The 16,032-nt window shown below is 35.6% G+C and overlaps 1 protein-coding gene across 1 annotated transcript in view; it reads right to left on the reverse strand.

The window, feature by feature from the left end:
* The window catches only part of LOC141495750 (histone-arginine methyltransferase CARM1-like), a 272,410-nt gene that overhangs the window by 67,073 nt on the left and 189,305 nt on the right, over positions 1–16,032 (reverse strand). The window contains exon 5 of the mRNA XM_074197436.1: positions 12,707–12,817. Coding sequence (XP_074053537.1) covers positions 12,707–12,817 — 111 coding nt within the window. The remainder of the gene's footprint in view (positions 1–12,706; positions 12,818–16,032) is intronic.

Raw genomic sequence — 16,032 nt, forward strand, 5'->3', positions numbered from 1 at the left:
TCAAAATTAATCCCAAAATACATGTTTGATCATTTTAAAAGATAATAATAGGTAGCATTTGCATAGCACTTTAAAGTTTGCAAAGTGCTTTACAAATATTTCCTTATTTGATCCTCACAACTTTGGGAGATAGGTGCTATTATTATTACCTTTATATCTATATGAGAAACTGAGGCAGAAAAGGTTTAAAGACTTGTCTGGGGTTAAACAGGTAGTAAGTGTCTGTGAAAGGATTTGAATTTAGGCCTTCTGACTCCAGGTCCAGCATTCCATTTACTGTGCCACCTATCTACCTCCGTCTGCTAGATATCTGTCAAAATGAAAAGTTAGGTTGTGGGTTTCTAGTCATTGATGTTCACCGGATAACTTTTTGGTTTCCTACATTCTTTTAGTATCTGTCTCTCACTGAGATAATATATTTCTAAGACATTCAAAATTGTATTACCTTCAACCTAGATTGTTTTTGAAACTGAGGAATTAGGAGACAAACGTAAAGCTTTGAGAAATTTGTTGTTTTTCTATAAGTGTTATCCAGGAAGGCTCAGTCCAGTATCATGCCAAGATTTCTCTTAGCTCTTCTAGACTATTTGGAACCATCTTTCATCTTCTTCCATTGTGTCTAACTCTTAAGTTTGTTTTCTAAAGAACTGTACCCCTGGCTGCCAAATTATTCTGCTTAGAAGGGAGATAGCATTTCATGATCTGGGTTTTTTTTTTAACCATCTTGTGACAACTCCTTTGCATAGCATAAACTTTTACAGGGAAAAAGTAAGAACCAAAGTTAACATATTTTCCTTTGTCTTTTTCTAATTTTTGTCATTGACTAATAATTTGAACAGGTCAGGTTGAAGTCACTGAAATGATTTGTAAGATAACTCTCTAAGGGGGCGTCTAGGTGGCATAGTGGATAAAGCACTAGGCCTTGGGTTCAAAATCCGAGTTCAAAATCCTGGGTTCAAATTCAGTTTCAGACACTTAATAATTACCTAGCTGTATGGCCTTGGGCAAGCCACTTAACCTTATTTGCCTTGCAAAAACCTAGGGAAAAAAAAGATCATCATCTGATCTTTCTTTCTTGTGTTGTTGATTTTGACTATTTTTCTAATTAGCTGGTTGAGCAGAAAAGCTAATTCTCATATGACTTAACTGATTGTTTTCTGTTTCTTAGGAGATATTCATTTCATTTTTTGTGATGTCATTCAGGGCTTGGCAAATAGAATAACTTACAAATAGATCAAAGATTAAAGTTGGAAAGAGACTTGGAAGTTACCTGTTCCTTTTCTCTGATTTCACTGAAGAGGAAATTGAGGCTAAAGAAAATTATTAGTCCAAGGTCACTGACAGAGGAATTTGAAACTAGATCCAACTACAATTTCTTTGTCCTTTCTTCTATACTATGCTGATTTTCTATTTGTTTTAGAAAGTCTTGCTAATAGAGAAAAGTCATCTACAAGCCTTTAGTTTAATTTATGCCTCAAACCTGAATCATATTCTTTCCTCAACACTGATATGATGACATATACAGATACTTTTCTACAGCTATAAACTATTCAGGCATCTTGTAGTATTTGTGAATTCTTCTATATCATTAACATCAGAACTGTTTAGAGTTGCTTGTAGTGATGGCAGCCAACTATACTGGGGGATTGGAGGGCATACTATGAACCTTCTCTAGAGTCTTTCTCCAGCCTGCCATAAGACTGGACATTTTTCCCTCCAAAAAGACTTAACCTTTGGCTCTATAAGTTGTATAAACTCAAAAACAAGATAATTATATTAAAATGCATGTGCTACATGGGAGAGAGCCAAGAACTAACCCTTTCTCTTAACACAGATTCATAGATCATTTTCTCAGGTTAACTAAAACTGAGCAAATAGCTAAGTGGACCTGTGGAGTCCAGGACAAGATTGGAAAATTCTGATTGGTGATTGGATGTGATAAAACTCTGCAACCTGATACATCAAGAATAGGCATCAGGTCCAGGGCCTATCTAAAAAATCTAGCTCAGGCTTGGCTCCAAGCTAGGTAACTGAACAATAACAACCTCTCCTTGTATTAAAGCACTTTAAGAATGATCAACCATTTTTCTCATAACCTTGTGAGTGCTTTCCTTCATTATACAGAAGATAAAGGTGATGCCCAGAGAGCTTAAGATCATACAACTAAAATGCAGGTATTATAATTCTAGCCCTTCTTTCTCTCACACTACACTATCTCTTTAGCAACTTTAACTCTGGGAAACAAAGTTTTCTGTTTTGGTGATGGTGGTGGAGAAAATAATCCCCCAATTTTTTTTTGATATAAGCCATATGCCCATGAAAGAAGAACTTTGTGTCTATCAGGTATCAGGTAAGCAAACTTTAGCTAAAAAGTTGTATATATCTTACTGCTTGTTATGATTTCCACCAAAGATTAAAGTTCAGGCATGAGGAAGGAGCCTCTCTAGTTGTCTCAGGGGAAGCTAGACTATCATGCCCCTATTTCCAAATCAACCAAAGGGAAAGTTTCTATCAACTTAAAATCATTTCATTGCCTGCCATGTGAACTTTATTACTGAAATGAAGAAAATACAGTAATAAGTCAGTTTCAAGCCAACCCAATTTCCAGGGAACACAAACAGCAGGAGAACTTCATCAGAGAACTTTTCCTTTGCAAGAAAGCCTTCAGAGATAGCTATTAGATTGGCTGAAAATAGTGCATGTGTGAACATATGTATGTGTACACACATACTCACACAGATCCTAGACTTTCTCAGGTTATTAAAAAGTAACCAGGTGAGAAAAATCAATGAATGATTTCTGATAAAAGGACAAGACTGGAGACCACTCTAAGAAAAATTGGTAAAATAACCAGCTTGATCCAATTAAAAAAAGTTAAAATCCATTGATTCATCTCCAAAGAAACTGCTTTAAATGGGTTGTTAGGCATTTCATGGGTGAATAAACAAACTCTTTGGATATTGTGCAGAATAGCCTTACCCCAAGTAACATACGGTTTTCTTCCTTGTGAAATTGAGCTGAAAAGAGAAATGCTTTCTTTATCCCACATGGGTTAAAGAAGGTAAACTTGGGGAAGGGCAAGCAAAGTTAATTTTAAGGTCAAGAGAACTGAAGCATTTTAAAAGAGATTAGAAATCAACCATATACATACATGCTGTTTAGTATTTCCCATTAAGAATACATGCTGGGGGGGGGGGGGGTGGCTAGGTGGCCCAGCCAATAAAGCACCGGCCCTGGAGTCAGGAGTACCTGGGTTCAAATCAGGTCTCAGACACTTAATAATTACCTAGCTGTGTGGTCTTGGGCAAGCCACTTAACTCCATTTGCCTTGCAAAAACCTAAAAAAAAAAAACAAAACCATGCTGGGCTTTCCTTGTATTTAAATCAGACTTCTTCAACTCCTTGCTTGTTTTGCCAAGAAAACTTGAAGCAATGTCCTACATAGACTAAGATGGAACAAGCCTCAAGGCACAGTTCTATCCCTTCATCTTCCCTGCTCTTCCTTTTACCCCAAAAGGGATGAAAGAAGTCCTGAATAGTCTCTAGAGGTATGTGGTTTAAGGGAAGGCTCTATCTTATACAGGGAAATGATAAAATAAGAGTTGAGTGGTTATGGGTAGAAGGGTCAGGATCAAGAAATTCCCTTGATTATAAGTATAGATACTATAAAATTATAATTCACTTTTCTTATTATTTATATTTAAATTAAAAAAAATCTAAACATTTCCCCTTCCTCTAACTTCCCTACTATCCAATTATCCAGAGTTTTTTTTTCCTTTTTACCTCAAAGTCATCCTTAACTCTTCCATTCCTTCCTCTCAAATCCAAGGAATTGTCTAGTTTTGTCAATTTTGCCTCCACCACAATTTTTTCAACCTCTCCTTCCCTCCACTCATTCAGCAACAGTTCTAGGTCAGATCTTGCTGGACTACCATAATGACATCCTAATTGGTTTCCCTTCCTCCAGTTTTTCTTCTCTCCTTTTCAAATACATAAGATTCCAAACTGATTGTCTTAAAAAACAGGTCTGACTTTGTGCCTCACTTGCACAAGAAACTTCAGTGGCTCTAAGACAAAAATAATAACTCCTCTATATTTGGTATTTAGAGCCCTTTACAGTCTGACTCAAAACTATTTTTCCAGATTGATTTCATGTTCCACCCCCCTCATCCATTTTGCACCCCCGGTCTAACTGGTGTACTTGTCATCAACATCCTATCTCTGGTCTTTGTGCCCTTGCAATCATCCCCAATGCTTGGAATACTTCCCTCATCTACACCTCTTAGAATTCCCAGCTCTCATCAATATACAAAAGCTCAAGTACCTTACTTCCTTCATCTGCACCTCTTAGAATTTCTAGTTCTCATCAATATATACATAGTTCAAGTACCTCTTCTTATCTGGGTTTCTCATGATTTTCCCAGTTAATGCTTTCTTTATTTTTGGAAATTAGTTTGGATTTACTTTGTATATAATTTGAATTACTTTTTTTTTTGTACAAATTACGGCAGTCGCTAGTAGCAATTTCTCATTTTTGTCTTTGTATTACCAAAATCCAATCCCTGGTACCTGGTAAAAAGTTTGATCATTTAGAAATATTTGCTGAATTGGATTTTACAGGAGAAGAATCTGACATTCAGGCAATTGACTTATTCCAGATTTCAGTGCTAATTTGCAGTCAGAGTTGGAATTTGGACTAAGGGTTCCTATTTCAAATCCACAACTCTTCCAAGCAAAGCCATATATATATATATATATATATATATATATATATATATATGCATATGTATGTATATATGTATATATACATATATATGTATGTATATTTGTATATATGTATGTATATACACAGATAATACATAAGTCAATTTCCATGGCTAGGAGTTGGACAAGACAGTGAAGCTACCTCAAAACATTTATCAATGTTGTTATAATACAGAAGCAGCTAGAAGGGAGACCCTTGTTGCATTTTTGTCTTTTCATCCTTTATTTCTTACGCAGTGCCTTGCATATGGTGGATGATTCAAAGCTGTTACTTCTTTCTAGGGGTTAGAGTTTGGCAGTCCAACAGGTAAAGTCAGCAAGAATGCTGACCATAGCCAGAGATGGTAGGCCTAAATTAGATGAGAGGCAGCTAGGTGGTGCAGTGGATAGAGTACTGACCCTGGAGTCAAGAGGACCTGAATTCAATTCTGATCTCAGATACCTAATAATTACCTAGCTGTGTGACCTTGGGTAGGTCACTTAACTCCACTGCCTTGCAAAAGTAAAAAAAAATTGGTGAGAATCAACTATTAATTTCCTTTGGGAAACAGAAATTTAAGAATAAGCTTGCAAGGGGGTATTTTAACTTTAAATCCTGAAGGGGAAAGGAGGTAGTATGTATACCCATTAGAAAGATGTCCTCTTATCTTGGCTTGTATTCATACAACTCCTCTTCTACCTGGACAATAAAATACTAGGTTTCTCAGTTAATATTAACTATAGACTGGGAATGAGATCCCAAAAGAAGGAGAAATTAGAAAGCAAAAAAGAGTGGGGCAAAACTTTTTATAACAATAGCTAGCATTTAAAAAATTCTTGATATTTGCAACCAATTTATCAGTTTTATTTCATTTGCTTTTCACAATAACTATGAAGAAAATATGGTTATTGCTCTCATTTTAGAGATGAACAGACTTAAAGAGGTTAGGTGATTTGCTCAGGGTGACAATGGCAGTTAAATATCCAATGTAGGTCTGAATCTAGATTTTATGGCTCCCAGTCTAGTATTCTATCCATTATGCCACAAGAGAAGAAATCAAGAAGTAGGTATTAGTGAGAGATTTCAGTGCAGCTTGGCAGGATATTTTAGGGAAACAGTTATGCAAGGCAGATTAGGAATCAAAATAAATACTGTTTGGGTCACCTTAATTATAGCAACTCAGTAGGTAGTCAAAGATTATATAGAGTGTTTCCTAATTTAAGGAGAGGAAAAAATCAGAGAAAGGAGCATGATTTTACATCAGTATCCACTTATACTTGAGCAGTGATCCAAAGTGTGTTCTCTATTGATCTCTCAATATATAATGAGACAGCCTGGTATAGCAAAACAGTACTGAATTTAGTCATGGTATCTGAATTGGAAGACTGACTTGGGCAGCATTAAATACCTTAGGTAAACCACTTAACTGTTCTCCTTTGATTTTATGATTTCTGAGCTGATCCAAGAACCTCCTCACACTTTAGATCAGGTAACATTTGAGACATTTGAAGAAAGGATCACAACATTATTTCTTGCAAGATTTAGGGTTCAAAGGAATCTCCAAAAAGACCTTCTCTATGGGTGATCTAATTGCAAATGCCCTTAGAAACAATGCCACTTTGGGGTGAGATATTAGGTACTTATCACTACTGTTCACCTTGGTAGGACACCCAAGCTGCCCCTTTTTGTAATTTATATTCTTCTGATATATATAGAATGAGATGAATGAGGCCTCCCCTGTATCTCTTCAGAAGATGAACTAGGTGCTAAATAGAAGTAGCAAGAATACTGAATTTTACATTCTTCTCCAAAACAGCTTTCCCTCAACATTAATCATGGTGCCATATCCCTGAAGGGATTTTTCTCCCTGTAATGGACTATGCACAAATGAACCTATATATTCCGCTTGGCCTATTTTAAATAACGCCTCTGACAATCCCATCACCAGCTGGATTCTCCAATGTAGGCAGGCTTTCCTCATGCATGGCAGCCTTGTCTTCCTGTTTATTCAAGTGCTTTACATAAATTTCCTGGAGCACAGGAAGGTTGCGCTGCTCCTTGTTCCTTGATGAATTGTCTAGAAGAGGCAGTATTTCAAATTGAAGATTTTATTCTGCTTAAAGCAGTTGTTTACTCCAAGCCCTAGTTTCTAAATGCTATGAATGCCTAGATTGTTAGAATTCTAGACTGTTTCCTTAAATTCATTCACCTACCCAGAGTGGGCAGATGGTGATGGCCCTGGACCATTCTCCTTGTTTCTTCATCATTTATTCTATTAGAATCTTGGCTTCACTGTCAGTGGCTGACATAAAAGTAAAAGGCATGGATGTGCCAGATGCTAACAAATGTTCAACAGAAGTTTAAGGAAGATGCAAAAAGGACAGCTGGAGAAAGGAGCAAAGGATGTATTTAGAGACCAGGAGAAAAAAAAACAGTACAATGATAGCAACATTGAACTTGATTCTATGAGGTTTGCTGAAAATTTAACTGCAAAATAGTGAGCTCAGGTCTCCAAAACTATGAGATGCTGAGTTTCTGACCAAGAATCCCCTGCTCCCCACATGCAAACATGATTTCATCTCTTTAAGGCATTTACTCTGTGAAACTCTCAAAGGGTATTTTTCAGGCAATTTATGTATTATAGTTATCTGTGCTCACCTTATTTCCCTCTGAGTCTGTGAGATCTAAGATCTTTCCTAACACAAAGCTTTGCATTAGTGCAGTAATACCCACAATTAATTTTACAATTGAATGTTTTATAGTCCCATCTAGATAGTACATACTTTTTGGTGCTGTGATTTTCTGTCATCAGTACCTGTACATATCACCCTCATTTAAGGATAGGAAAAGATCAGAGAAGGGAGAATGTTTTGGCATCATCATCTATGTTGCCCTTGAATGATGATATTCTCTCTGTTGTAACCACTCATTGAGAGGCAGTGTAGTGTAATTAATTAGCAATAAATTTAGTTATGGAACTTGAATTGGAATTCTGACTTGCAGAGGATTTAATACCTTAGGCAAGTCACTTCATTTTTCTCCTTTGTGTAGTGAGTAATATGGAATGTAAACTTCTTAAGACAGGAATTATTTTTCAGTTTGTTCCTAGTACTGAGTATAATCCCTTGACCATGGTCAGTGCTAAAAAGATAGTGACAGATTGCCCTGCATTGGCCTGGGAGAGAACATGAGCAATTAAAAAAATCTTTCCAGGTAATTGTTATTTATTCCTTCCAGAAAAGTATTACATAGTATTTGATGGTAAATTAATTGTTAATTTAGCATAGTGGAAAGAGTACTTTCCAGATAAGCAAGACTGGAACTTGGATAAGTCATTTCATCTTTTTAGACTTTAGTTTCTTTAGTTATAAAAATAAAAAAAAAGTTAGATAGTTTTCTGTCTTCCTTCCAGAGTTAACATTCTAGGATCCTATGTCTATTAAAAGAATGGATTTAAAAAAGAACAACAAGAACTGAAGCAATAACAGAGAAAGGGGAAAGGATATATCAGTGGGAACAGATCTAATACAGACCAGACTTGCAGAAGACAAAACTGAACATGGAGCAATAGAATATAGAAAATATGGTTCCAACAAACCTATCATATTTCCCCATGTGGAAAGAAGATGCTTCCATGTATTATGGGGTCCGAAATTTGAAAAAAAAATGTATTACATAAAGTTATTGAACTCAAATTTTATTCATCATGAAATTCAAGAATCTTCTATTCATAGCTTTCAGGCATCTCTTGGGCAAGTCTGGTACATTGATACATGCTTAGTCCATTCTGTTTCATGAACCTGAAGCACCAATTGTATCCTCCTTTGAAATCAGTCACTTCTTTTTAATCAATAATATTCTTGCCTCATTCTGAACTATATTTGTGGACAGGAATTCCAGTTTCCCTTTGCTCTTCAATCCATCTCTTCAATTCCCTCTCTAACTCAGGTCATTTTGCTGACTTGCCTCTCATGGCCTTCTTCTGTTGTGGTGTTTTCAGTAGGGTTTCTTCTTCCTGGAGTCAGTCTTGGATTGTTTTCTCAGTTGAAGGAAGATCAAATGGATGTTCAGCAACATGATTTCCATTCACTTTTGCAAATTGGATCACTTTGAACTTGAATTCAGCACTTTTCTGAGCCGTTTCTAGGCAGAACATGGTGAAATGTAACCTAATATACTAGTAACAAATGCAAAACAATGAGTGCAGACAAGTGCAAAAAAGCAGAAAATGCAAGTAAAAAAACTACACTAATGAGTGCAAAAATAATTGTGAAAAAGTAAGAAATCTACAACCATTGTATTTTTGCAAAAATAATTGTGAAAAAGTAAAAAAAACCTACAACCATTATAATAAAACATTTCAAGTTTTTAGACTCCAAATTTTTCAAGAGGCTGTATCTTATACAGGGGGAAATACAGTAACTTCATCCTTTGGACTCCAATCTTACCAAAATTAAGTTTTAAATTTATGGATGCTGCAAACAGTATTAAGATCAAAAGTAGTAATATTTTATCAATGAAGAAATTATTGAGACTCTGCACAGACAGACATACTTTAGAAAGCAGGAAAGGTATGGGATTCTTAAGCTGAAAGGGGTCACATTCATTTCCTATCAACACTCTGAGGTCTAACTCAGTACCATTCCTACCTCCCTTATATAGCTTCCCCTGGACAATGAGAACATACATTGAAAGACTGTGCTACAATGCAAAATAAAATTGAATTTGATATGGTTTGAAAATATTCTGTTTCATAAACATATACAAGATTGGTACAAGAAGGAAAATTCAGATGAGAAGTTTTGATTAGAATCCAGAGACTATATATCATTGCTAAATTGATCCATTTTTTCCTATTGTAATTTTATCTTTTCTTTAATGAAGCCTCAAGGGGAATAAAATTAAATGTCTGTTGGTTCAATTTCCACATAAAAACACACAGTATCTGCAGTGTTGGTACCTACATATTCAAAATGTTATTCTTTGAGGGATGCCATCTCACTTCTCACCTCATTTTGATGAACTCTGGGGGGTCAGGATGTTGTGTGAGGAAAGCAGATAAGAATTTGGATGCACAATGAACATATTCCTGATTGAAAGAGTAATTCTAATGCAAAACAAAGATTTTTTCACATTAACCTCTAGAGGTTTCTGCTTATTGTCAAATCTCCCCCCAATCCCACAAATGCAACTGATCTGTACTGAACACCTGTTCTAGATAAAATGCTGTATTAAAGAAAATCCAAGGACTAGACAGTACATATTAATGAGTAAAGAAGGAAGCTTATGAAGATCACAGGATGGAAGAGTAATGGCTGGAAGGAACTCAGAAATCATCTAATCCAATCCTCTTATTTTACAGAGTAGAAAATTGAGGCATATAGTAGTTCAACCTGGCTGAAGCTTAAGTACCATGGCCCGCCCTGGGAGAGGGATAGTGTGAGACCCTTCACTCTGTTTTGGGCCTTGAGACCTCAAGAAATGAACTTGAGATTTTGGCCTTTTTCATTTGTCCTTTTCAATTCTAGGAAGAGGCAGAGATGGTATTGTCTGAAGACCTGGGAGCTTTAGCCATAGTAAATTTTGAGGCACAATTCCCAGGCAGGAGATTGCTGTTGAGAGCTCAGTAGGGAAGCCCCTGAGAAGCTTGAGTGCTTCAATGCACTCAAAGGAGTTTGTGGAATTGGAATGTGCTGGAATTGTGCTATATAGGAACTGAGTAATTCTGTGAACCCAATTCCCTTCTCTGACCCTGAGAATGAAGAGTTCTCAACCTTCAATTCACCAGACATTATTTTGCCTCTGCTATCTTAGAAATTGTGTCAATCATTATACACATAAAGACAAAAAATACAGCAATCCCTTATCTTAATGTGTTCATATCTTTCTGGGGTATAAGAATAACATTGAAATATGAAAATATAAAACTTACACAAAATAAACTTTTTTTTTGATTGAGGAAAGGAAGAAGAACATTAACAACTAGGGAAATCAGGACAATCACTTCATAGGAGGTGGTTCTTTAACTGAGCTATGAAGAGAGCTAGGTGTTAAAGAAGAAAGGCATGAAAAGGAAAATCATTAGTGAGGCATGGGACATAGCCTGTGCAAAGGTTTGGCAGAGGGAATTGAAAACTGTATTTGAGAAACATCTATTTTCCAACCAAACTATCTCTATTTGAGTATGCAAAGAGAATGGCAGAGTCTCAAAAGATAAGTTGAAGACTGATTGTGATTGGTTTTCAGTGCTTTATGCTAGAGGCAAAAGAAAGCCATAGAAGTTCCTTAATTAGCAGGATCATTTCAATTATGCTTTGGGAATATGACTTTTTCAGCTGTGCTGCAGATGGACTGAAGAAGGAAGTAAGTAACTGGACATAATTTGGAGTTTTATAGCTATGGTCTAGGTGAGAGGTGAAGAAGGTATGAAATGAGATTGAACATACGAGTGAAACAAAGAGGAAAGATGAGATATGGCGAAACAGTAGTCAACAAGATTTGTCAATTGACTGGCTATGGATTGTTCAAGGGAAATCATATTAAACAAAGATAATAGATACAATGTAGACATGAACTGACTGGAAAGTATTTGTTAGTAGGGAAGTTTAAGAAGAGCTTGAAAATGATCAGATGACTAAGTTGTATGTTCCTCTAAAAGAATTATAAAGTCATTATAACAAGAACTGAATCTGGTCGGGAGAGTAAAGTGGGATAAAGGGGATAGAGCAAAGGAGGGGGATAAAAGGGCACCAATCTGTGTTAATGGGCAATGCTTAATTGTTTTAGAAGTCTGCACAAGGATTAAAACTGAGTTGGGTTCAGTGACTCCAAAGTCCCTTCAGTAATTGTCAGACTGAGTGGAAAATGACAAAAGGATAACAAAAGATGAACTGGTAAAATATTATGATTCTTGCATGATCCTGGGACCATAACTCAGGAGTCAATGAAGGTTAACAATTCTCTATTAAAAACAAAAGCATCTTCTATTGGGTTTTGAAATCTGAAAGGCATCATCAAGCATGAATACTGCTTTTTTGCTCAATTATAGTTTTAGACAAATTAAGTCTGTATGAGAAGACTGAGCATACATGCTCCTTAAATGAATTAGAGTATTTCAAACCAATAATGCAATTAAGAAGAGGTAGTCTGTCCTTTTGAGGCAGGAAACCCTGAGTTCTACTTCTGTTACTGATATATCCTAGCTGTGTGACCTCAGACAGGTGACTTAATACTCTGGTGCACTTAAGCACCTTTCAAAGACTATTAAGGTTACTGACCAGTCGTTGACTTTTATTTTACAGAAACCTTATTGGAGAGAGTAATGAACTTGATGTCAGAAGACCTGGATTCAAAGTCTATCTCAGCTATTGTAGTGACAGAGGGAATTTTCTCACAGAAGTCCCTATACCCATGAAGTCACAGATTCAGACAAAAACCAAATGTAACATACTTACTGTCACTCCAGAGCACAATTGTGAGAAGTAACAGTATTTGGGATTCTCATCCTATTTCATTATTTAAAAAATAAGGAGTTATTTCATTAGTTCAATCAGATTTCTTTATAACTTTGTTTCATTTACTTTCTAACCATGGATAAACGATTTTCATGTTCATCATACAAATGAAACAGAGAAGCTGACTGGAAAAGGGCCAGCTGGAAATACTAGGGCTTGGTAGCTAAGTCTCCTATTACTTGAGCTATCATGTGGCTGTCAGAGCTAGTGCCTTGCCCAAGGTATTCAAGAACCTTTTTGTTTTCTTTTTTAAAAAAATTTTATATATTTAAGGCAATGGGGTTAAGTGACTTACCCAAGATCACACAGTTAGGCTATTATTAAGTGTCCAAGGTCACATTTGAACGCAGATACTCCTGACTCTAGAGCTGGTGCTCTATCCACTGCGCCACCTAGCTGCCCAAGAACCTTCGAAGCATTCAGCCCCAAAGTAAATGAATGCACTTACCTCAGCATACTGGGCTACGGCACTGGCTTCAACAGCATACACTTTTCTGGCTCCAGCCTGCACAGCAAAGAAGGAAAGAATTCCAGATCCACAGCCAACATCTAGGACTACCTGAAATAAGAGGAGACAATAAAGAAATGAGGGGAAGACAGAGCAAATAAAATACCTGTAAGTAAATAATTATGTCTTCTAGACACTTTTAAATTGGGTTTCTTTTCAGGATTTCCAAATACAAAATACTAATCACTACTCACATTATAAACTTTGAAGGTTTATTTCTGCATTTTTAAAATAGAAACTTTATGGTTTAGTAAATATAATACTAAATTTTATGGCTGGATAATAATAATAATAATAATATAATAATAATAATAATAATAATAATAATAGCAAACATTTATAACACACTTTGAAGTTTTTACAAAAGCTTTTTGTAAATATTTTCATTTTATCCCCAAAACAATATTGGGATTAGGTATGATGATTATTCTCATTTTATAGATAGGGAAACTAAGGCTGAAGGAGGTTAAATGACTGGCCCCAAATCACAGAGCTATAGGCTGAATTGAATTCAAATCTTCTTGACTTCAGGTCCAGTGCATTATCCATTGTACCACCTAGCTACCAGGAAGACTTGGGATCAGATCCTAACTCAAATACTTTATTAGTTGTTCTACTCTTGTTAAGTCACTTGACTTCTCTGTTTTTCAGTATCCTCAAGTATAAAATTAGAGGTTTGAATATGATGAATTCTAAAGTCCCTTCCAAGTCTAACTATATGATCCTATGAGATTAATAGAATATTATCTGTGTTACACAAGGAGGAGAGTGAGACTCTTAGAGATGAAATAACTAATCCAAGAAAAGTAAGGACTCTTTGGAAAACTAATTTTTTCCCTAAGATTTATTGACTTCCAAAATAAGTGAATCCATGGATAATCTATGGGACAAGCAAATTAAGATCCCCTTTAGTGATCTGAACAAGTTGGGAGAGAAAGATGATGATGTGAATTTTTTTCCCCTTCATATAGTTCTGCTGTTGGTGGTTACTCACCTGCATCTGAAGGGTTAGAAAATGGGCTTGCAGGGTAGCTAGATGGCATAGTGCATAGAACCCTGGCCCTGATGTCAGGAGGACCTGAGATCAAATCCAGACTCAAACACTTAATAATTACCTAGCTGTGTGACTGTGGGCAAGTCATTTAATCCCATTGCCTTAAATAAATTTTAAAAAATTAAAAAAAAGAAAAAGAACATGGGCTTGCCTCTCTATCTGTGCCACATTTCTTTTTGTTTTTCCTTGCCCTTTGAGAACTGTAGTAAAACCTCTCGACTTCTGTGGAAAGTTAAGGAGGCCTCAAATATCACTCCAACATGGGTTTACATTTATAAGTGGCTATGAAATCTCAACTGCTTTCATGTTCTTCTTCATACCTTAGAATTTTAACATATTCCTAAGCAGAATTGGTAATGATATTAACAAAACTCTATGGAGTTTCCATTGTACTTAAAAAAAATGAAAGTTTTCTCATGCTTTTAATTTTCCCCTTTCCTTGTATGTATGTATGTGTATATATATATATATATATGTATATATATATATATACATATATATATCTCAACCATTAATATAAGAAAAGGCTTTTTAATTTTCCTTCTCAAATCAGCATTAAATAATTCTTTGCCCTCTTTCCTATTAAAAATATTAGTTAATTATCATGAAGAGTCAACTTTAAATGGAAAATGCATTAGATTTGAAGACTGAGTTTTAATTCTGTTTGTGCCATTTACTAGCTGGGTGACCTTGGGCAAGTAGACCCTAGTTTCCTCATGTGCAAAGTAGGGGAGTTGGTCTGAATCAAGGATCAGCAAACTACTGGAAGGTAAATCCAGGCACCTTTGCCTGGTGCTAAAAAAAATTTTTATATTTTTAAGTGCAATTAAACTTTAAAATGTTTAAAAATGTAAAAAGCATTCTTAACTTATGGGGCAGTTGTAATTTGGGAGCCCCTTTCCAAGCTCTAAATGACCTTAGGTAGATATCTTTGGCAATATTAAAATTTTATGAAGAAATTGTTAAATGAAAGAATGAATATAATTTACAAGGTTATAGGTTATATAGAGCTGACAGCCCAGATTGAGATTCTGTTTCAGCATCAATTTAGGAGCTTTGGTTCATTAAGTATAAGACTCAGAGCATGAAGGGAGCTTAGAGATTTTACAGTCTCACCCTTTCATCTACAAGTAAGAAAACTCTGGCACAGAGAAGATACACAATTTGCTGAAGTTTCAGAACCTGGTCTAGACTCTGTGTAACTTCAGGGCTCATTTGGTTATTTTATTTCACTTCTTTGGGATAACTATTTTGATGTTTCTAAGACTGATACTGGGCAGGTTGCATCACTGCAGCATCAATTCCTTTGGACTGAAAAGTTTTCTTGTTTCAAAATATAAGGTTAAGCACAGAGGGAATGATATTTTTGGGAGAAATGGCTAAAATCTTTGAATTTCTTTGACCTCAATCATTCCCCCCCTCTCTCTTACCCCCCCTTTCCCCCATTCCTCCTGCTCTCTCATCTAGAGTCACAATAAGAGATTAGTAAATTTAAGAGATTCATCAAAAGGATCTAGACTACTTCAGAAGGAAAATGTAAATTTGATGGAATGATATATGAGTTCACAGATGGGATAACCCAGTCGAGCCTTTTCATTCTGCAGGATTGTTTTCTATAGTCTTCCATAAATCCTTAATGAGGGACTTACCCAATATACTAGAACAGTGATTCTCAAACTTTTTCATCTGAAGACTCTTATTATATCTTTTAAAAAATAACATTTTATTTTTTCCTAATTACATGGTAAAAGAATTTTTTTTTGAAGTTTGAACTCCAAATTCTATTCTTCTCTGTCTCCTTAAGATGGCTAACAATCTGATAGAGGTTATATGTGTGTGATCATGTAAAATATTTCTTATTAGTCATTTTGTACAAGAAGATTCAAATAAGATAATGAAAGAAAGTAAAAAATAGTATGCTTCACTGTGTATTCAGAAACTTTCTCTGGAGATGGGTAACACGTTTCATAATGAGACCTTGGGATTGTTTTGGATCATTATATTGCTGAGAATAGCTAAGTCATTCAGTTATTCATTATACAAAATTGCTATTACTAGTATAATGTTCTTCTAGCTCTACTCACTTCACTTGGCATCAGTTTGTGTAAATCTTTCCAGGTTTTTCTGAAATCATCCATTTTCATATTTTTCACAATCACCATATTTTATCACAATCACATACTACAACTTATATAACCATTCCCCAATTGAT

Source organism: Macrotis lagotis, chromosome 8 (assembly GCF_037893015.1).
Source record: "Macrotis lagotis isolate mMagLag1 chromosome 8, bilby.v1.9.chrom.fasta, whole genome shotgun sequence".
Classification (NCBI taxonomy): domain Eukaryota; kingdom Metazoa; phylum Chordata; class Mammalia; order Peramelemorphia; family Peramelidae; genus Macrotis; species Macrotis lagotis.